We start from the raw sequence: 24,311 nt of genomic DNA on the forward strand, positions 1-24,311 counted from the left end.
CACATAAATAATTCAGTTGATACTTAAATGATAGGTTATGAGATAAATACAAGATCTAAGTTGTAATAGATATCGATTCTCTCATCTAAAAGATAATTATTAGTTCTGATTTATCTTTTTATAATCTTATTGAGTCACAATATATTTCACTTTTGAAGGTGACGAAAGCTTCCGGTGAAGTTGGGACAACGTGCGGCCGTTTGTTTCGTGTAAGGGAACGTTAGTGACGTAACGGCTTGTGTGTAGCGTAAGCGGCGTGAGTGACGGAAAATGTATTAGCTGTTTCCGTGACGGATAAGGGCGAACCCGTAGTTATAATAGAATTAAAGAAACGTGTTTTGCTAGAAATAAACAACTTCACTAAAAGGGGTTTGGATGGTCAACGTAGATAAAGTCATCAAAACTTCTACACTTGCCATACCCTTTTCTAGAATTGTATTAATATATTAGAAAAATAAATGATTATTAATTTTTGCATTATTTGATTTGGTTTCATAAAAAAACAAAGTATAATAAAATTAGTCAATTTATTAGTAGTTAGCATAATTTATTTATTCCATCTGATAAGCCAGCTTGAAATAAACATAAATAAAAATAAAACTTACTTGTTTTGTTGGAGATGTAATTTGAAGAAATCAGTTTCACCTCGGTAATATTGTCCATTAGAGATGCAATCTGAATAAATCAGCTTCACCTTTGTAATGATGTGGAGACTAGAAAACTCATAGACTAGAAAATTGTATTGAATTCCTAAAGTTTTCCTGGGTATTTATAGATGTGATGAGAAATCATCTTTCAAGATGAATGAGAAACCTAACTCCTTTTAGGAATAGAAGATGAGAAATCATCTTTCAAAAGGAATGAGAAACTGGCTTCCTTTTACGAATAGAAATCCATTTAGGAATGTGAAACTTCCTTTTAGGAAACCCCTAACCATTTTTCATTATACATCTTTTAACCCTTATAAACTTAAATTTTAACCGAATGAGTGAAAAGAATTTCACCCAGTAATTATATTTCGTCTTTACACACCACTAATAATCACGGTGAGTACTTTATGGAATTACAACCTTTATTATATAAATCAATGTTAGGACATAATTATTTTTAACAGGACTCACCGTACTAGCTCACATCGTAATATAATAATGGTGAGTTTTGAGTAGAAATTTTGGACGGTGTTATTATAAAAATTGGAGGTTAGAGCGTTTTTGTAAAAAATGCCATAATTAATTAGTATCTCATCCCTTATTGATGGTTAATGAAGTTTTCATATTTTCCTTAAAAAATTAGTATTAAGGATTGGTTAGATTTAGTAGTGGGTGTCAATCTATTTTGTGAAATAGATACTAACATTAACGTTTAACTCATTATTCTTAGTGATTGTTTTGAAATGAGGTTTGCCAGATATGGATATATACTAATTGTTATATATAAATATGAATGGGCTGTGAACTTGCATTATTCTATGCAGCCACGCAACCTTCCAGCGATCAACTAATGGCTTATTGATTTATCATATCATATTTTATAAACTTTGAAGGGGTGAGAACGGATAGTTTCGTGAGAACTTGTGAATTAATCTTATTTATTCATTTAAAATGATTAAGAGTTTAAACTTTAAAGAAAAGTATTGTAGCATTTTGATAATTACAACAGCGTATTTGAAAACATTTGATAATGCATTCGCGGATAATTGACAGTATATTTATATAATCTAATAAATCTATAATATATAGTGCACTCACATGTGTATATTATTAATTATTCGTGAATGCATTATTTAGCGTTTCCCACTGCACTATTATAATTACAGAAATATCATAACGTTTCTTTTTCATTAATTTTCAACCATTGATCATATTAGATAGACAGGTGATGTTAGTAAGCATGTTCTCACGTGATTGCTAGTGCTCATTTGAACCTGACTATATATATTCAGATGATAACATGATTATCATGTAAAAAAGTGATGATTGATCATATATCAAGATTCATTAATGATTGATAATTTTAGTTAAAAAAAATTCAAAACTAATTTTGTAACTATTAAAAAATTTTAAATTTATAATATTTATAAAACTAATATGGCCTCTTTTCTCTTTGTTTTTCCTACATTGTAATGTGAATTTCGAGACACGATATAATTTGCGGGTGGTTGTAATTAGTGGTCGGAGATGGAAGATTGTGACATTTTCATGTCCGTTGGACAACATAAAGCCCAGATTTAAGAGAGAAAAATAAGACCCAACCCAATTTAAGGAACAGGCCAAGCCCATACAGAAGAATAGCAATCATTATGCGTTGGACCCGTGTCCAGCATGCTTGCTGGACACGGGTAACAGTGCCATTAGGCACTGTTATCTTCTTTTTTTTTTTTTTTTTTTTTTTTTTTTTTTTTTTTTTTTTTAATTTCAGACCGCTTTGTTATAGGAGTATATATTCATAATTTTATTACTATATTATTAATAACTATACATTCATAACTCTATAACTGTACATTCATAACTCCATAACTGTACATTCATAACTCCATAACTGTACATTCATAACTCTATAATTGTACATTCATAATTTTCGAAACTCTATGTTCACAATTTTAGAGCTCTATGTTCATAATTTTATCACTATATGTTCATAATTGTAAGTTCATAATGTTAGAGCTCTTTGTTCATAATTCGATCAATAACTGTACATTCATAATTCCATAACTGTAGATTCATAATCTCATAACTGTAGATTCATAACTCCATAACTGTACATTCATAACTCCATAACTGTACATTCATAATCTTCGAAGCTCTATATTCACAATTTTAAAGCTCCATGGTCATAATTTTATCACTATATATGTTCATAATGTTAGAGTTCTGTGTTCATAATTTCATAATTGCATAACTGTACATTCATAACGGCATAACTGTACATTCATAATGGAATAACTGTACATTCATAATCCAAAAAATAAAAAATAACGCCATTAACGCCGTTAACGGCAAAACGCGCGCGATTTTTTTTTTTTTTTTTAAACTAAATGACGCGTTTTTTTTTTTTTTAAAACGACGTCGTTTTGGGCCCGTGTCCACAATTCACTGTGGACACGGGTCCAGGGCATAATTTGCCGAAGAATAGATTGGGCATACAATTGTTATGTCGTTGAACCGTGTCCACCTTGCAAGGTGGACACGGTTTCAATACAACGTCATTTGGTAATTTTGGAGTAATAATATCGTTAGTGGCACCATTTTCTTCCACCAATCAGAATTAAAAAAAAAAAAATTGTCAAAATAACTTAACGAGACGTTGTGAATATAGAGTTCAAGAATTATGAATATAGAGTTAAAAAATTATGAACATAGAGTTACATAGAGTTCTATAATTATGAATATAGAGTTCTGTAATTGTGAATATGGAGTTTAAAAATTATGAACATAGAGTTCTATAATTATGAATATAGAATTCTGTAATTGTGAATATAGACTTCAATAATTGTGAACAGTTGGGACTGCACAGCTATCGCAAAGAAACCCAACGTAAAGATGATTGAGGTCTCGCTTTCACAAAACGCCCAACCAAGGTAAATCTCCTATCAATCTCTGCTAAATTCTCCCATTCCTCTACTCATATTTTCACAATCGAATCTCCTTGGTGTTGAATTTCTGAGATTACCTTCGGATTTTCAGAATCAGATTTTGTTTGAAATGCATCTGCTCGATTTCTGGAAATAAATCATCTACTACTTCCCAATCGAATTTATGATATTTTCACAATCGAATCTACTGCTTCCCTCACGATTTCTGGAAATAAATCATCCATCGTGATAGAGCTTCTAACATTTTAGGTGGGTCTAGAATGACAGAAATCAGCCATCGTCGGCGTTGCCATCGTGATAGGTCTGGAAATAAATCATCCATCATGATTTAGTGTCATTCGGGATCGTCGGCGTGTCTACGAGCTCTTCTTCCTCACCCACCACATTGAATGACAGAAATACCCATTGTTTAGACGGTCAACTAACGAGATAATAGACAGAGGATAAAAATTGTCCTCGTCACAATAAGTGTGTCCATAAATTGGCCAAATTTTTTATGGAGGACTAAAATTGCCCATGCCACTATAAGTCTATGACCAAAAAGGGATTAACTCGCCAATGATGTTAGTCCTTAATTGGAACTAAAATTGTGTTGGTAGTATAAGTTGTATTAGGTGTTTGCTCATTGTGTTATTTGTGTTGTTCTTTTTCATAAACAAAAAACTAAGACAATGAGATGTTAATGCAATTGAATTCCCGAGGCACTAGCTCATAAAGAAGTTTAATTCATTATGCATTTTTAATTATAAAAGATACATAGTCTTATATAATAAGTGAATACTAATAACACAAGTATTATATATATATATATATATATATATATATATATATATATATATATATATATATATATATATATATATATATATATATATATATATATATCATTATGCGGCAATACCTCCCACGCACCCGCCCTCATACTCGTACGGATATACAAAATTCTCCTCATCCTCACACCCATTACTCAAATCGTGCGAATATTTTAAAACCCATTAGAACGGAGATGCGGGAAACCATTAGGTGCGGATAGAATTATCATCCTTATACCTGCGCACTCGCCTCCATACTTGCGCGGGTATACAAAATTCCCCATCCCTGTTCAGCTGCATCCATTACCCAAATCATGCGGGTATTTTAAAACCCACTAGGACAGAGATGCAGGAAACACATACGGTGCGGATAGAATTGTCATATGTACAGATATCTAATCAATCAATAGTTAAAATGGTAGATTATTTCCATTGCTCTAATAGCTATTCTTAATGCACCTTAATGAATGTTTATTGGTGCCTAAGACAAGATTAGGTAGTAATAAGAAGTATGTGTATACCCTAGCAAAGGACATGGGTATCGGAGGAGTACAAGTCCGTACATGGATTGGGAGGAAGAGACCTAGACCATATAGGGTGGGTGCACCAAAATTCCCAACAGCCAAAGCCCCCAGTTGTCACTTGTCAGTTAATCATACACTACCATTGCCTCATCTTCAATACATGACCTAGGAAAAGAAAGATATATAGAGAATTGGAATAAAAGCAACTTATATAAAGTTTTGATTTGTAAATGACAGTGTCTTAAAGTTCACATAAATGGTTAAATGAGCAAGTTATTTTTAATTTAATCCTCGTTTACATTGAAAATTTCATATTTAGTTATCAACTAATAATTTTATCACATTTTATTCTTAATTTTAATCATAGTCATGGTTAAAAAAAACTCTAGGCCCTCTTTAGACGTCCATGTATTTTTTGTTTTTAAAAATTTGTTTAATTTTTTTTTTTAATTTTTAAAGACTAATAATTATAAAATATTTAATTAATACTTTAATAATTAATACTAAAATATTAAATATTAACCTAAAAATATTTAGAGTTTGAACATTTTAGGGTTATTTCGCTCAAAATGATGTCGTTGAATAATCATTTAAAAAAAAACAAAAGAACAATAGCTAATCGGCCGACTAGGCCAAGAACAATAGCTAATCGGCCGACTAGACGGCCTAGTCGGCGCCTAGGAGGCCTAGGCGGTCAAAGCCTAAGCGACCTAGGCGGCGCTTAGATGGCCTAATCGACCGCCTAGAACATCGATTATTGTGATACGCTATGCGGTCGACTGACGTCTAGCGCCTAGGCGTTGATTAATCGGCGCCTATGTGATATTTTTGCAACATTGAATTGATAGTTCTAAATTTAGTTTTTTCATTTCATCACCCATTTTACAATTTCTTCTCATTTTCACAAAGTTTTAAGAGATATATATATAGCGTAAATTCGTTAACGAAGAAATCATTGAAGTTAACATTGGTTAATTAGTAACTGATTTTGGTTTGACAACTAAATTCAAACACAACATTTAACAAGTTAAATTTTGACTGAATTGTCTACGTTGATGACAAATAGACATAGTTGAATAGAATTATAGAAGTAATATATTGATAGCGAAAGAAACATGAAACTATCATTAAATCTATGAACATAAGGAGAGTAGCTTCGTGGTTTTTCTTATGGAGTGAGCACTGCGTCAAGTCTTAACGCAAAAATATGAGCAATTTATCATAGTTTTTTGTTATCTTGGGAAAGATGCTACTCTAAGGTGGAACTTGATAATGACTCCATAGAATTTGTTTTTTTTTTTGAGAAAAATTTAAAAAGTTGATAATGTGCGAGATTCCCATTTACGTACCCTAGGAGCTTATTCAAGAAGGATTGGCATTGGTTAGTTAGACACTTAGACATATTTACAGGAAGATAAGTGACGATTCCTCTTAGGCTAGCTCTCGTGCCTCTCGCAGCAAACAAGAACTAATCGAGTGGACCTGAACTGTTAAATAGACAGAGGGGACCCGGACCACCTCGTGGTTTACACCGAAAAAAAAAATCTACAAAAAGATTAATGCGTGTACTGATTGGATGATTACTCTTTTTTTTTTTAGTACTATTGACTCTATTACAATGTAGTATATGTTCTATACTTTTTTTATCTATTGCAGTTTAAAGAATCAATACCCCACCACGGAGGTTCAATTCTGTGACATTTGTTCAAGTAAAACTACAAAAGTGTCATCTGAATACATGATGTTTGGCCTATTCATTATAACACTTCTATAAGTCTTAAATGAGGAATAGCAATAAGTTGAAGTAGTAGTGGGGTGGGGAAGGCAAGCATGTGAGCACACTGCCCAGAGACTCAGAGAGTGGTGGGGAAGGGGGATCCGAGTAGGAAGGGCAGTGGGTTTGATAATCTTACCACCAACTACATACATAGTTGATAGTACCCTCCTTCATCATATTGCTTCAATTTTAATTGGTTGCTTTTATTTCAATTTTCATCCTGTAATTTTACAGAGGTAAGGTCAAAAAATGTGAGACTGCCATTTTCTTTTTGGTAAAACAAATGCATTATTATATTACTATTAGTATTGAAATTGGTGTTAGCTAGTGTGAGCCACCCTAACACCTGCATTCCCCCTCCTTAAAAGTTAAAACATCTGCTTGTTTGATTGGATGTAATTTGATTGTAATTGTATTGTAATTCATTTCCCCATCAATTACGTTGTTTGGTTGGAGGGAATTGCAATTCCCTTTATTGGCTGAATTGTAATTCATGGCCTCTACCTAAGAATTGCAATTCAGTGGTGAAATGAAAAAATATAGTACTGTGAAGACATTTTTACCCATGTCATTATTCTCATCCTTATCTCTCACAAAGGGCATTTCAGTCATTATATCACTTATTCCCTTTCAATTTCTTGTAATCCTATTACTGCATACCAAAAAACATTGTAATTTGTATTCCTACTTTATTTCCAAATTATTCTTTTCTCACCGAATTACAATTCATTCATTCTAACCAAACTCTCTGTTAGTGTTTTTTTTTTCCTGATTATCTAGGTTTCTCAGCTTCACCATACTAATTTTGAACTCTATAAACTGGTTTTCAAAGTGTATGACAGTATCAGAAGGTAAATTGAGTTTTTCCAATTTCAATATGCAATACCAAATTGCATTTTTCTACGCATAAGAAGTCCAACCCAACTCTAGTTTGATCTCCCACCTTGTTGAATTTTAAATGCAGTTCCTCAACAATTGAATACTATCCTGGAGAAAGATAAAGAACATCATTATAGAGTTGATTTTTAGACCTTAAAACAACAAAAATATTACTACTAAAACACAATCATCATAAGATCACCAAAATAAAAACCTCAATCATATCATACAAAAAGTTGTAAATAAGTTTCAATGCTTACTCAAAATTTTTGGAATCAAAAGGTGAATGGTGGCCGGGCAGTGGGATCTTTTTTTTTTTTTTATCCCGAAATGAATGAGAGTGGGTGAAACATAATTCTGATAGATAAAATTATGTATTTGATTATTGTCAATACTTTTTTGATTGAACTCGTCAAATATTATTATCTTCCTATAATATAAAGTACATTTATTACGTGCACACTCTTAAATAAGGACTGCAAGGTTTTTTTGACACTTAAAAACAAATCATTTTTCTTTGTTTTCTTCCACTGTCTATAGCTTCTTCTTTATTTTTTTTTCCTTGTAATTCTTTTTCTTTTTTGTTAAATTTTTTCTTGTCCTTTGGGTTACGTTCAGTGGGCTTCACGTTCACGATATCACGTACAACATGATCTTTAATTTACTACATGATCATAATCCGCAAATTATGCCCTGGAAACGTGTTCACCGTGAATGGTGAACACAAGTCCAAACGACGTCATTTTTACGCAAAAAAAATAAAATTCGCGAATGTGAAGTTAACGGTGCGCGTTTGATCAAATTATGAATTTTCTGTTATGAGATTATGAATGTAATGTAAATTCATAATCTCATAACAGAAAATTCATAATCGCATAAAAGTAAAATATTTATTAAATTATGAATTTTATGTTATGAGATTATGAATGTAATGTAGATTCATAATCTCATAACAGAAAATTCATAATTTCATAACAGAAAATTCATAATCTCATAACAGAAAATTCATAATCTCATAACAGAAAATTCATAATCTCATAACTGAAAATTCATAATCTTATAACAGAAAATTCATAATCTCATGGTTCCAAAGTGAATGTGTAGGCATGGTTCCAAAGTGAATATGCAGGCATGGATTCATAATTTATGAATGTCCGTGATTTCGGACGGGAATGTGTAGGCATGGTTCCAAAGTGAATGTGCAGGCATGAATTCATAATTTATGAATATCCGAAATCATTGCTCACCTTAAATTAAAGTGAAACCGCGAAATGTGAAAATGAAGAAGAAAAGTCACGCAATTAATTAAGAAAAAAAAAAGAAAAAAAAAAGAGATAACGGTGTACTAACACCGTTGGAACCGTGTTCACCATATAATGATTGATCATAATCTCATACTCTAATTTTTTTTTCTTCAATTGCATTGTGCAATTAAAGAGTAAAGTAAAATAATATCTAAAAACATACTCCGTAGTAAGTATCAATCTAGGTATATCCCTGATTTGTGTCTGTTTTTATGCTAAATTTTTTGTATACATTATGCTATAAGAGTTATATTATAGGGCATCTTCAAAGAAAACTGTCAAAACACCAAAACACCATTTTCCTAATATATGTTATTTATTAGGACATCTCCAAAGAAGACACCAAAACACCATTTAACCTATGATGGAGATATTGGAAACAGCCAAGAATGGGAACCTGGGATCCGAGGCCTAGGACTCAAGATAGAAGACGCCCAATGACCAAAGATGAAGGACTTGAACCAGGTGACCAGATATGAGTGCCAGAATAAGGCTGCCCGACCCGGGTGGTTGGATGCGGGGCCCGGCCTTTGCGGCCGGCCCCAGGCAATCACCGTTCCACCTTGGAGCCTGTCTTCGAGAATGGGCGACCGGAATTGGCCCAAGCTCGAAGCCCATCCTGGGAGTTTGACATAGTCTTGTCAGCCAAGTTAGTCAAGTTAGATATTTTTATGTATAAATAAATTTTGTACAAGTATTACATGATCATGTCTTATTATTATAAACTTTTTGTAATATTCTAACTCTAATTCATCAAATACTATTACAATTCTGCTCAATTATCCATTTTATCATTATATTTTATACGAGTTAAGTTAATCCTTTTAGAGCCCAAATCATTTACCATCAGGTAGGATTCATCTTACTCTGCAAATTACATATACGCTATAAGCATAGCTGGCTAGCTGCATATGATAAAGGATCGCAAAAAGGGCGCGAAAATCCGACAAGTGGGCGGTGATGATGTCAGAATATGGGCCAAGATTCATGACGGTTACATCTGGATCTTTGACTGGTCACTTGACAAGTTGACAGGTACTACGATGAGCCACTTCACCGATGCTGTGGAAACGTGTTCACAATGTGTATGGTAAACATAAGGGTAGATTCATAATTTTTTTACTGTAAATTTATAATTTTTTTTTTTTGAAAACGTAGATTCATAATGCGTAGGGGTGTTTATTTGTTTTTGGGATAATGGTCAAATAGACCATTCAACTATAGGCCAAAGTGCAATTTGTCCATTAAACTAACAAAAGCTTCAATTAGACCCTTCATCTTTTCACTTTTATGCAATTAAGTTAATTAACAAGTTACATTTAGGCCACAAGTAAAAATTTCGAGATTTTCTCTTTTGGCTAGCTGGGCATCAGAGATGGCAACATATCTTTGAACCAATTCAACCGAACTCTAATGGACACATTGGTATGTATAAATATTGGTAATCCCTCTTTCTTCATAGAATGAACTGTCGAGCGCCGCCGCTCCGACGAAGGAGAAATTCACACCTCCCTTTGTAGTAATGTCGTCCAAAAGTGCTCCGGCCGACGGTGACAGCAATGGAACCCAAAGCTTTCAGTTGCCAACAAGAGTGGCATTTACCCATTGTTGGGGCTGCCAGTCTTTTTTTTTTTTTTTTTTCTTTTTAAAATCAATTTTACCTGTTACTACTTTGTGTTTACTTGCAAATTGAGCTAATTGCACAAATTTAAGAAGTTATGGACTTAAGTGCATACAAGTAAAGAGATGAAGGGCTTAATTAAAGCTTTTGTTAGTTTATGGATCTAATTACATTTTGACTTATAGTGGAAGGTTCTATTTGACTTTTATCCCTTTGTTTTTTGTTAAATGAATTAAGTAGTGTCCATAAAAAACCTAGCTGGAGATTCAACTGATCATTATGGTAGTTAGAAAACTAACTTTTTTTAAAAAATAATAATAATATAGTCTTTATAAGTTGTTGGCATTAAATAAATAAATAAATAAATCTCCCTCGCGCCTTCAAAAACTGCACTCTCGCCAGTCAACCTTTAGTCATCTCAACTTCCAACTCACTTTTGCTCCACCACCTTCACCATTCCACCGCCGTCACCGCCTCTCCGCCTCTCCATACCCCCAACATTTTCCCATTAAGCCTCACCTTCCCCCCCATTCTGGGTAAGCTCTAATTATGGCTGAAATAGAAACACATGCAAGATATTTGGCGGCGCCGATTTTCTTGCTTATTATCCTAATCTTCTCCCCTTCTATTTTTAGATATTAAGGAATTAAAAGGAAGAAACCTCGATCGGGATGGAAGCTTCTACATCGTCTGAGTCTTGTCTGCAAGGGGGAGAGGAATCAGAGGATACTAAGCTCACTACAGCAGAAGAAGAAGAAGAAGCAGATGAGTATATACAGAGATTGGTTGAGAAAGAAACCTCCATTGATGAGCTTCCTAGGGATTTGTTTATCAGTGGGTCTTGGATTCAAGAAGCTCGTTCAGATGCAATAAAATACATTCTTGATGTTGGTTTCTTCCCGGTTTTGTTTTCTTGATTTTCCTTTGAGTATTAAATCCCATTTTCTCTCTCTCTGTTCTTAATTTTTGCATTTGTGATTCAGAAAAGAGGGTTATTTGGGTTCAGTATAGAGACAGCATACTTATCAGTGAAATATTTTGATCGATTTCTGTCAAGAAGATCCATAGATGTAAGCCAAGCTTTCATTTTTATCTTGAAATTTGACACTTCACTGGTTTTTATTGAATGGGGTTGTTGATTAATGTTGTAATGAAATTAACCATAGGGTAAACAAGATTGGGCAATCAGGTTATTGTCAATTGCTTGCCTTTCATTGGCTGCTAAAATGGAGGAATGTAGAGTGCCATCACTACTAGAATATCCCATGGAATTATACAAATTTGAGAGCAAATTGTTGCATATAATGGAGCTTTTGGTACTCAATGAATTGGAATGGAGAATGGGACTTATCACTCCAATCGCCTTCACCCGATATTTCGTGATGAAGTTTAGCAAAAACTGTCGAGGAAACGCCCAAACGCCAATCGATCAAGGCGCTTTAGAGTCGAAATCTATGGAGATAATGTTGAGAGTGATGGAAGGTAGTGTCTAATGGTTATGGTTTTTGGTAATTAATTTGTTTAGCTTTGTTATTGAATTCTTTTGTTTTTATTTTTATGCAGACATAAAGTTAATAGGTTACAGATCATATGTACTAGCTGCAGCAGCAACATTGCTGGCATTGGATCAAGGACTAAAAAAAGACACCATTGAGGTTAAGATAAATGCCTTACCTAGAAGTGGATTTATTAAAATTGTGAGTCTTAATCTTTATTCTATACATATAAAAAGACCCGAATTGTTCTTTGTTACAGTTTCTTATTTAAATCTTTATAACGTTAACAGGACGATCTGTTGTTCTGCTACAATCAAATGAGGGGGTTAGACACGGAAGAATACGAGTTCATAGAGTCCATCATAGTGTCTCCTCCCTTGTCACCGAAAGAAGAAGGCGAAATCAACGGAGATGAATAAGAAAAAAGGGCTAAAAGATGGACATTGACCAAGAAGCTAACTTCGAGTCTTTGAGTTTAAATTTCGAGTTTATAGCGTTGGGGTGGAAAAGGGCCTCGATATAATGATATAACTATATACATATAAGAGGTTACTACTTACTAGACATCATATCACCGGATTTAGGTCTATATACTTCGTATATTTTTTGAAAGAAGTTCTTTGTAGCGGTTTTTAGGTACACAATGACTTGCTGTCCTCGATTTAGAAAGGGGCGTGTTTGGGATGCTTTGATTTGGTTTGTTTGTGCATTTCTAAAAGCTGAAAGCAAGTGGGGTTTTAAAGGGGGAAATCTGTATGGGTTTGGGAAGTTGTTTGTGTGATTTGGAGCACATTTTGTGAAGGTGAATCATGAAATGTTAATCTGTTTGAATGTTTGTAGCAAGGGGTTTTGAGGTGGGGCCTTTGATCTCCTTTTTTCTCCTATGAAGTTGTGTTGAAAAGGTTGTGGAAAACCCTAAAATAATAAATTGTCTGGAAAGGAAAGAATTTCCATTTTGATTACATTTTAATGAACAAATTTTTGTATATATATAAAAAATTTGTGCAAAGGATAAGGGTTGTCTTTTGCGCCAATAATACATTACGGTTGAATTGTTATATTGTAATAAAAAGTTTAACTTAGCATAATGTTAGAGATATATTTAGAGTATGTACTTTAACGTAAAATTTCAATATATCAAATTGTCAATATTAATATAACTCGACAATCAGATTATAATGTTTTATCATACTCATTTGTTTGAAATGTTTTATAATGTTGAATGTAGCATTATTTAGAGTGCACTCTTATCACCTAATTGATATATGCATTCAAGCACTACAATAAAACAACAAAATACCAACAAAAAATTTAACAATGGATTAAATAGGTGTGACTTACATACCTACGAAGTTTTTCGTTGAAAATTTTAAATTTTGTTACAGTGAAATTCGTGCAAAGATTTGTGGTTTTGCTTTGTCACAATCACTCTCTTTGCAATCCTAATTTAGAAAGGGTGATGAGTTTGGGATGTTTTGCTTTGTTTGTCTTTCTAAAGGCTGAAAGCAAGTAGGGTTTTTGGGAGAAATTTGTATGTGATTTGATTCATCTATCTGTGAACTGTGATGCATGCCAGCCAATGACCATAAAAAGTGTTTTTTTTTTTTAAATTTTAATTTATTTATTTTTAGCTGTGGAGGTGAATCATGAAGTGTTACTTGATCTGATTGAATGTTTGGAGCAATGGCTTTGAGATGGATGGGGCCCTTTGATCTCTGATCTTTCTCCTCCTATGAAGTGGTTGTGTTGAAAAGGTTATGGAAAACCAAGAAATTGTTTGGGTAAAGAGAGAATTTCTATGTTGATTGTTATTCTCCACTCATGATACCAACCAAATGAAATTAAATTGAAACCTCCTAATAATATAAGGTAAATAGATGTGATGTACGATCCGAAAGGAGTGATCAAGTGAGTGAAGCATGATTTTTTGATACTTTTAAAATTATCTCTTAATATAAATAAAAATACAAATTTGATACGCTGAACGTTTGAACTTTTTGTATGATGACAAACTAGTACCCAGTACTAGATTGTAATCTATTATTGCCCATTGTGACCAATCGTTATGCTATGGACCCGTGTCCAGCATGCATGTTGGACATGGGTAACATTGCCGTTAGGCACTGTTATCTTCTTTTTTTTTTTTTTTTTTTTTTTTTTTTTTTTTTTTTTTTTCTTTCAGATCGCTTTGTTATAGGAGTATATGTTCATAATTTTATTACTATATGTTCATAATGTCAGAGCTCTATGTTCATAATTCCATAACTGTACATTCATACTTCCATAACTGTACATTCATAATTCCGTTACTGTACATTCATAATTCAATACTGTAACTTCATAATTTTCGAAACTCTATGTTCACAATTTTAGAGCTCTATGTTCATAATTTTATCACTATATGTTCATAATGTCAGAGCTCTGTGTTCATAATTTCATAACTGTACATTCATAATTGCATAACTGTACATTCATAATTCCGTAACTATACATTCATAAGCAATAACTGTAAAATCATAATTTTCAAAGCTCGATGTTCACAATTTTAGAGCTCTATGTTCATAATTTTATCACTATATGTTCATAATTGTAAGTTCATAATGTCAGAACTCTGTGTTCATAATTTTATAACTTACATTCATAATTCCATAACTGTACATTCATAATTCCATAACTGTACATTCATAATGGCACAAACGAATAACGTCGTTAACGGTGAGACAAAATCAAATTTTTTTTTTAATAACTGAAATGACGCGTTTTCCCTGAAAACGACGTCGTTTTGGACTCGTGTCCACAATGCATTGTGGACATGAGTCCACTGCATAATTTGTGCATTGTGACAGCCCCATCTATACCAAGCTATATGCAAAGGTGACAATTTTTGAAGAGGTAGTAATAAGGTAAATATAATTGGTGGACTTACACATCAAAGCCTATTTTCTCTTATATCCTTTTAAAACCATATCCTAATGTAAATAAAGGTATAGTATGATTTTGATATATCGAATCTTATGTACAATGACAAAAGTACAAAACAATATCATAACATATTGAAGTCTTGTACTGCCCATTTGAAATCCTCATCCATACTTGTGCAAATATGATATATATATATATATATATATATATATATATATATATATATATATATATATATATATATATTTGATTACGAGGAGAGAAAAAATATTTTCTTTGATACTTCTAAAATTCCTCCCAATATATAAATAAAGATATGATTTTAATATATATATTGAATCTTTTATAAAACATGTGAGATTGTAGTGTCTTACCACCCATTTGAAATCCCATCTATACTTATGCAAAGATTATAGTTTTCGGAGAGGCATTAGATCCTCTGCTAGGATTGGCTTTTTGCTAACATATTCATATCATTGTACGTAGGAACTTAACTCATATTATGCAATGAAAAGTCTCTAACTTGTCAAAGTCTAGGAAGATTTTAAGAGATTTTTCTCTAGCAATTTTGTACAATAACTGGACCATGGGGTAACCCTAATTAAGTTGGTCAGACAACTAATTTAGTAATAATTACACACTTTCAAATTCAACTTCTCATGAAAGTTGTCGCATTCTTGGTTTGAACTATTTAAAAGGCGATCGACTTCACTCAGAGCATACAATTCAAGTAATAACAAAATACGACTTAGTATTTTTTTTTTCTACGCATGCTTAGTTGGATGACCAATCAACACAAGTTTTTGCTTCTAGAGCCGATGCGAGGGGTTCGACTCTGGTTGTCAACAACAAAAACCCTCCTTCGACAAATTGAATAATATGTTTCGTCTCAACTAAAAAATTAAATTAATAGTTACACTGTACATCATTTAGATGTCAATATATCAAATATAATGGAAAGAAGTATTTCGTCCCAACTAAATGTGTCTAAATTAATAGTTTGACTTGCATATTTTTATTTGATATATTACATACATATATGCTCAGCATGGCAAGTACATAATCATAGCTCAGTAATCCAGTCTGCATCATAAAACCCAGACTTTCAGGCAGTCCAAAGACAGCAGTGAAACTGAACTGATTAATCATCAATTTCTCAGGACTGGAAAAAGATGCATGCACAAGTGATTCATTAGCTTTCACAGTCAACCCTTAAACGATGTAAAGGAGTTAAATTATTTGTTTCGAAAAATTAATTCTCAAAATGTATCTATTTGAGACAAAGTAGAATTGGAAAGGCTTGTAAATAGCATTTGTCCCCATTGAAAATTTTTTGTGGGTTTGCACTAGTAATTAAGGTTGTTAACGAACCGAACATGAACAAACAGAGGTTGTTCGTTCGTTAATGTTAACGAACACGTTCATGAACATGCAGTGGCGGAGCCAGAAAGCTGGGGTTGGGGAGGGGGGGGGGGGGGGGGCAAATTTATAGAAGAAATTTATTATCTTAGTCGATATTAGTATCAACCACACAATATTATTATATATATACCATATATGATTGTGCCAATATATACACAAATTTCGTCCCTTTACTAACAAAACATTAGGAACGAAGTATAGCTTAGAAAGAAAGAGTGACCACAACATGTCATTTAAAGGACGAAATTTGCAACGTCAATTATAGTTTAGAGACGAAAAGTGAACACGACCAACAATTATGGACGAATTCTACAATGATCTCATAACTTAGGGACGAAAAGTGTAACTTTCGAATTCATTTAATATATACATAATAGATTATTTAAAAAAAAATTAGGAGGGGGGCCAAAAGTATAATTTATCCATATTATAATAATATACCTATATATTTATTAAAAATGAGGGGTGGGGTGGGGTGGGGGGGGGGGACCAGGCCCCCCTTGGGATAGGGGTGGCTCCGCCCCTGTGAACATGTTGTTCATTAACTTTTGCGAACACGTTCGCAAACATGCATATTCGTTAACGTTCGTGAACACGTTCATGAACGCTACATAAACAAACACATGTATTTACATGTTCATGATCATAATTCGTTCGTGAACAAGAAATATCTATGTTCACAAATAATAACCAAACAAACAACATAACAACTATAAAAATAATACAAATAAGTCCACAAATAGCATCTAATATCAATGTGAAAATATCAAGTCTCAAAGAAAAAAAAACACACACACACACAAACTCTTTGTTCACATTACAAGTCAAAAACATAAAAACTTAATTAAAACATAAGGTATTTAGATTCCACATTCGGTATCCCAATAAAATTAATAAAGTAGATAACTGTATAAACTTAAGTTATTGTTCATGAACATGTTTGTGAACACTATTAAACGAAAACTAAACGAGCTGAGTTTATTCGTGAACATTATTAAACAAACATTAAGCGAGTTTGTTCACAAACATTATTAAACATTATTTGTGTACTGCAAGTACATTATTTGATAGTATACAAAATAATGTATTTTTAGTATTTAAATAATGTACTTTCAAATTATATAGTTTATATACACAAATTATTTATGGTTTACACGGTTGGACTATGATCCACTCAATAATGCTCCTTTAGATAGTTAGATCATTGGGGCTCAGAAGTATATTATTAAAGAACATAATGTTGTACAATTGTTATGTCATGGAACCGTGTCTACCTTGCAAGGTAGACATGATTCTATATTCATAATTACTGAACTCTACGTTTATAATTATAAAATTCTATGTTCATAATTTTTGAACTTCATATTCACAATTATTGAATTCTATATTCACAATTACAGAACTCTATGTTCATAATTTTTGAACTTCTTATTTATAATTATTGAATTCTATATTCACAATTACAGAACTCTATGTTCATAATTATAGAACTTTATGTTCATAGTTTTTGAACTCTATATTCACAATTATGACAGTTTTGTGTACAACATAATTTGCCAATGTTATCCAGGTGGGTTGCTTGAAGGGGCAAATTATGCTGTGCATCCGTATGCACCATGCATGGTGCATACGGATGCAAAAACGACGTCGTTTTAATAAAACGCGCGTCTCCCCTTAAAAAAAAAATCAGGTTCGATTCCCAGCAACAACAGATGAACTATATTTCCATAATCGATAAACTATATTTCCATAATCGATGAACTATATTTCCATAATCGATGAACTATATTTCCATAATCTAATCTATGAACTAAAAATTCCAGAATGAATGAACTAAAATTCCATAATCTATAAACTAAAATTTCAGAATCGATGAACTACAATTCCATAATCGATGAACTATAATTCCATAATCAATGAACTATAATTCCATAATCTATGAACTAAAATTCCAGAATGAATGCACAATATAATGTTGTTGCTGGGAATCGAACCTGAATTTTTTTTAAAGGGGAGACACGCGTTTTTTAATAAAACGACGTCGTTTTGGCATCCGTATGCACCATGCATGGTGCATACGGATGCACAGCATAACGATTGGCTTGAAGGATAATGTTTTACGCCCAAATAATAATTAATTGGGCCCAAGTGAGCCCAAACACATTTTTTTTTATAAAAAGTTTTAGGTCCAATTCCAATGTGTAAAAATTTCCAATTGTTATACCCTACACCACGGCGCACATAGCACTGTGCGCCGCGCACCTCCCAAAACGACGTCGTTTTGGGGTTGTTTTGGGAGGCGCGGTAGGAAGTTGCTGGGATTATGTGTATTTGTTTACACAGTTATGTGTATTTGTTCATACAGTTATGTGTATTGATTCATACACTTATGTACATTTTTTATACAATTATGTACATTCTTTTTATACAGTTATGTACATCTGAATCAAAAAATTTGTGTGTATTATGTTAATAGTTGATGTGTATTATGTTAAAAGTTTATGTTTATTATGTATTATGTTAGATTATGTGTATTATCTTTTAAAAAGAGTATGTATATTTTGTTATATAATTATGTACATTCATGTATACAATTATGTGTATTCTAGTATAACATTATGTACATTATTGAACAGCGGGGTTTTTTTTTTTTTTTTTAAGAAAAAACTACTGCCATTCACTGGGGCGGGAAATTTCAAAAAAAAAAAATAAATAAATAAAACGACGTCGTTTTGCATCTGGGTGCATAGTGCAACGCGCGCCGTGGTGTAGGATATAAATTGCCCAAAAATTTCTACTTGTACCTCGGGTAACTAATTATAACTTCTTACCAAATCCAATGCCACTATATAAAATAATAAAATCAGAGAAAATTTCAATTTTGGTCTTACGACTATAGGGGTCTTGTTAATTTTAGTCCCTGACTTTTAAAAGTGTCAATTTAGTACCTTAACTATGCAATTTTTGTCAATTTTGGTCACTCCGACCAAATTTCCGGCCAAAAGTGATCGGAAAATTTTAATGTATAAAATTTTGAGGGCAATTTAGTCATTTGCTATTCTTTTTTTCTTCTTCTCCGTTTCTTCACTTCTACGCGGCCGGAAAGTTTTGGCTAAAACTTGTTGAAGCTTATACGCCATTTTCAATCACTGAATGAGCATCATAATTAAGCCTATAATTAGTGTCATACTTATGCACTAACCTCAATAATTACCAGGAGAAATTTCAACGCTACCAATTGGCCACCGCCGCGCCACAGATTAATTCGCCAAACAGAGCTTTGGGCGAATAGATTGAATCCTTCCTCTTAAGAATTCGCCATCTTTTTATCATTGATGGATAAATAAATAAATAAATAAATAACTTAGGTAAACTCAGAGTTCAACATTCTCTTCCTTAACCGGGAATTCAATTATGTGATTTTGTTTTGGGTGCATTTAGCATGCTTTTGTCTTCAGAACATTCCTCAGATTCATAGATCGTAAGGTATGTGACGAAGTGGCGGTTCGGATGAGTTTGGTCCTCTCTTCTTTCCAAAGCCAACAATGGTAGTGATGAAGCGGCGGTTGTATTACATACATGCAATTGGGTAATCATTGTTGCAATCAAAGAAGTCGGAAATGTTAAGGTTGCCGTCGGTCATAATCTATACTATATTATAGTATATTTGTTGTCTGATTGTGCTTATTTTTGTTGTCTAGTTTCTTGAACTATATGCCACCGCCCCTTCGCGATTGCCGTTGTTGGCTTTGGAAAGAAGGAAGGACCAAACTCATTCGAACAGGGGAGAAGAAGGACGACGGCGGCAGCTTCAAGAACGGAGGAAGAAATGATCGTCGGAAACTGGAGAGAAGAGATAAATCCGTAGGAGAAGAAAGAAAACAGAAGTAAAATAACTAAATTGCCCTCAAAATTTTATACATTAAAATTTTCCGGTCACTTTTGGCCGGCAATTTGGCCGGAGTGACTAAAATTGACAAAAATTACATAGTTAAGGTACTAAATTGACACTTTTAAAAGTCGGGGACTAAAATTAACAAGACGCCTATAGTCATAGGACCAAAATTAAAATTTTCTCAATAGTTTCAAAAACAATTTTTTTTTTTAAAATACTAGACATGAAGAAAGGAAAAATTTTATAAATATTATAAACATATTATCAAGATTTACTTGAAAAGTGACTCTTTTATTGAATATATTGCAAATTAAAAAATAATACAAAAGTTAAAAATACGACTATTGTATAATGTATATTCATAACTTCTATAGGATATTAATTCACGGCTTATATCAAGCAGAAATACTTACGCTCTCTCAAAAGAATATCGTGTTAACATAGTATTTGATATTAACAACGTTAAATAATTACCCATTCATTTTTAAAAATTAATTACTAAGATGATTGTTGGATAGTTTATGAAATTAGAATTACTAAATTATAGACAACCAATGAATTAGTTCAAGAGTTAAAGAGTATATAAACACTAATAAAGAAGAATAATGTTGTTTACGACACATCATTATTGCCTTAAGTCGATAGAAAATAATACAATCTAAAACTCTGATTTATAGGGTATAGATATGCTAGGAGAGGCAAATGAGTGACAAGGACGTCATGAATCAATAAAACACTGCAAAAATATATATATATATATATATATATATATATATATATATATATATATATATATATATACTAACATTTTGTACGCGCGAAAACTTATGTCCAATATAGGGTCAGTGCCCCGTTGTTTCTTTATATACTCGCCGAGTCCCTCAGTCGAGGCGACTCCTGTAGGCTTTTTCTCGGAAACAACTAAGGATCTGGGCCCTTGTTTCCTATCTTTTCTTGCCGAGTCCCTCGGTCGAGGCGACCCATTAGGCTTTTTCTATCTCAGAAACAGTTTAGGGTCAGTGCCCCGTCGTTTCTCTCAATACTCGCCGAGTCCCTCAGTCGAGGCGACTCCTGTAGGCTTTTTCTCGGAAACGTCTAAGGGTCTGGGCCCTTGTTTCCTATCTTTTCTTGCCGAGTCCCTCGGTCGAGGCGACCCATTAGGCTTTTTCTATCTCAGAAACAGTTTAGGGTCAGTGCCCCGTCGTTTCTCTCAATACTCGCCGAGTCCCTCAGTCGAGGCGACCCCTGTAGGCTTTTTCTCGGAAACGTCTAAGGGTCAGTGCCCTTGTTTCCTATCTTTTCTTGCCGAGTCCCTCAGTCGAGGTGACTCTTTTGGCTTTTTCTAAGGGTCCTAGCCCTTGTTTCTTTTCATTTTCTCTCGCCAAGTCCCTGCTCGAGGCGAGTCCTGGCTACTATTCTTCTTCTCTGAGTAAACTTCTTGGACTCTTGGTTCTTTTACTAACTCGAGTGACTCTCGGTTGTTGCCTTTACTTTTCCTTCCCTTTATATAGTCCCTTGTGGATGAGAAATTCCATGAGCAATATTTTGGAATGTATATTCATTTTCTGCCACTAAATTTCCATGCCGAGTCGTGCTCCCATATTGTATGCCACATATGTACCCCTTCTATTCTTCTTATTTTCACTGGCCTTGGAGAGATCGTTGGTATTTTTTGTGTGTTTGCAATTTTCCCCCTTTTTCATCTTCTATCCGTATAACTAGACGGGTCAACCGCCCAAGGTCCGGGCGCTCAGTAGTTGACCTCGAATCTAGGTTGGTGGACAATCCGACACGGAGTGGTCGGCCCAGCGCGAATGAGTGGACCTACTCGGTCAGACTCTAGGAGTCGGCCTTGAAGCTGATTGGGCGGACAATCCAATGTCCGACTCGGAGTGGTCGGCCCAGCGCGAATGGGCGGACCTACTTGGTCAGACTATAGGAGTCGGCCTTGAAGCTGATTGGGCGGACAATCCAATGTCCGACTCGGAGTGGTCGGCCCAGCGCGAATGGGCGGACCTACTTGGTCAGACTATAGGAGTCGGCCTTGAAGCTGATTGGGCGGACAATCCAATGTCCGACTCGGAGTGGTCGGCCCAGCGCGAATGGGCGGACCTACTCGGTCAGACTCTAAGAGTCGGCCTCACAAGTGCACATGCTTTCCCCACAAGACATTGCTACGTACACCTTCATGTCTCACATTTCCGTTATGCTTCTGCTTCCCTTCTTAATTTTTATACCGGCATCTTCACCCTTTAAATGTGTAAATTGGATAAGGAAGTAACCTCCAAGAATTTCAAAAACGATCCTCTGCATAAGCTATTTCTTTTTGTGCTTAGAGTCAGCCACTAGTATCACCGTTGAAAGGTGCATGTCGGTGAAAAGCCATTCCATGTGTAAAGTATGCCTCTAAAAATAGAAAAGCTGTGCTGCCCAAAATCTTTGTATGCCTTTACCATTGATGGCCATGTACGCTCAATTCCCCTATTCCATTTCATGCTTTATTAATTATTCTTGCTTTGAGGCCCCCCTAATGCATGTATCCTCCCCATATTTGCTTGATATCCGAGATTTTTATGCCTTTTAATTTTCCCCAAAATGCTGCGTACGTTGCACGTATATGTACAGTCTTCCATAATTTTCTCCTTCCTCCAATTGCCTCCGTGTGCGAAATTGACGCAAGAATTGGAAATTCCCACATATGAATGCGCATAAAAAATGGGTAATTTAGATCTGCCTACTGGATGCGAGTGCAAAGAGGGCACATTCCATAATCTTTCATCGATTACCGTGAAAGTCCCATATTCTTCATATTTGAACATCTAAACCTTCTTCCGTAATTCCCAGTTGCTGGTTCGCTCTGCTCATCCCCAATTCCAGAACACGATGGTGGTGAGATTTCGAGCCTAACTCCTCTTAAAAACAATTGCCAACTGAGATCTTTGCATAGAGACGATGTTTTAGTGTCCAATCCTTTGATATTACCATTCTTGATTGATTTGAAGGAGCGCCCATTGGATCGATCCCATTTTCCGAAATGTTATTGGCACGACCAACGAATTCCTTATCCTCCAAGTGCGCATAAGAAGCAATTTTCTGATGTGAAAATGTTCGACTCCGATCTAGCGACTGATTGCATGATAGCCGACTTGACGACTTCGTTGGGTTTTGCTGCTTGCTTACTATATAGACATACACTTTGGTCTCCATATTTCCATCATGCCTCTGCTCCAAATTTTCCTGCAAAGCTCCGAGAATCGCCGGAGGTGGACTCGCGGCGAAGGTGCCGGGCTTGTGGGCGTGTTCGTCGGCGACTAGTAAAGCTTATTTTGCCGGAGTCGGAGTCATTCTTTCATCTTTCATCGTCGCCTCTGAGTTCGAGTGTTGGAGTCGGTTATCTCGCCATGCACTATCCATCCGACCACGTATTTCGCTACCTAGAGCCTCTCTCACAACTTATCTTTGTCTCGTAGGGATCTCATGCGGTTCACCAACATTATGTCATTTCTCTTCTGCATATATTTTTAGCTGACTGCTTTTTCTTTCTTAATTCTCACATATTTATCTGTACCAGATGCTCAAGATAATGGCGATTTCCATGACACTGGCTGGTTGATTGCTGAGTTTGGAGTTTAGGCGCTATCGACGCCGACTCCCTTTAACACTAATTTCTGTCAGGCGCCCCACATCTTCATGCAAAAGTTGATATTTGATTCCCACAGATTTGCCTGATCAAACTGGGTGCCGCGTCCTCCATTTTGCAGAGAGAAAGAGAACCGGGAGAGGGGTCGGAGTTGGTGTCGAACGGTTTGTTTAGCTTACTTGTTCTTTTTTGGAGAATGGCGTCACATATTGCAATGGGAAACAAATATCTTCCATGTGTCTTTTTAACCAAAAATGGCAAATTGAGAACCTTGAGGAACTCCCGAATGAATCTTCATTATTTTCCCACTTCGTTTAAGCAAACATAACATAATCATGGACAGCAGGGTCCATGATTTTTGATACCGGGTCCTGGAGCTTGTTGCTGCCTTCGTCATTCTGCGATTCGACCCGTAAGTGGCGGCAAC

The 24,311-nt window shown here is 34.5% G+C and overlaps 1 protein-coding gene across 1 annotated transcript; it reads left to right on the forward strand.

Moving 5' to 3' along the window:
* Positions 1-10,843: 10,843 nt before the first annotated feature.
* LOC109152859 (cyclin-D5-2-like) lies at positions 10,844-12,991 on the forward strand. Its single transcript, XM_019300528.1, has 6 exons — positions 10,844-11,045; positions 11,145-11,396; positions 11,493-11,579; positions 11,676-11,991; positions 12,073-12,206; positions 12,296-12,991. Exons 2-6 carry the CDS (start codon positions 11,181-11,183, stop codon positions 12,422-12,424), a joined length of 882 nt encoding a protein of 293 aa, XP_019156073.1. The 5' UTR covers positions 10,844-11,045; positions 11,145-11,180; the 3' UTR covers positions 12,425-12,991.
* Positions 12,992-24,311: the final 11,320 nt, after the last annotated feature.

The sequence above is a fragment of the Ipomoea nil genome, unplaced genomic scaffold, assembly GCF_001879475.1.
Source record: "Ipomoea nil cultivar Tokyo-kokei standard unplaced genomic scaffold, Asagao_1.1 scaffold2480, whole genome shotgun sequence".
In the NCBI taxonomy this organism is placed as follows: Eukaryota; Viridiplantae; Streptophyta; class Magnoliopsida; order Solanales; family Convolvulaceae; genus Ipomoea; species Ipomoea nil.

Coding starts and splice junctions, on each gene's coding strand:
- LOC109152859 (XM_019300528.1), top strand. CDS start 11,181: ATGGAAGCTTCTACATCGTCTGAGTCTTGTCTGCAAGGGGGAGAGGAA. Junction 11,580..11,675: donor TGTCAAGAAGATCCATAGAT/GTAAGCCAAGCT, acceptor AATTAACCATAG/GGTAAACAAGATTGGGCAAT. Junction 11,992..12,072: donor AATGTTGAGAGTGATGGAAG/GTAGTGTCTAAT, acceptor ATTTTTATGCAG/ACATAAAGTTAATAGGTTAC.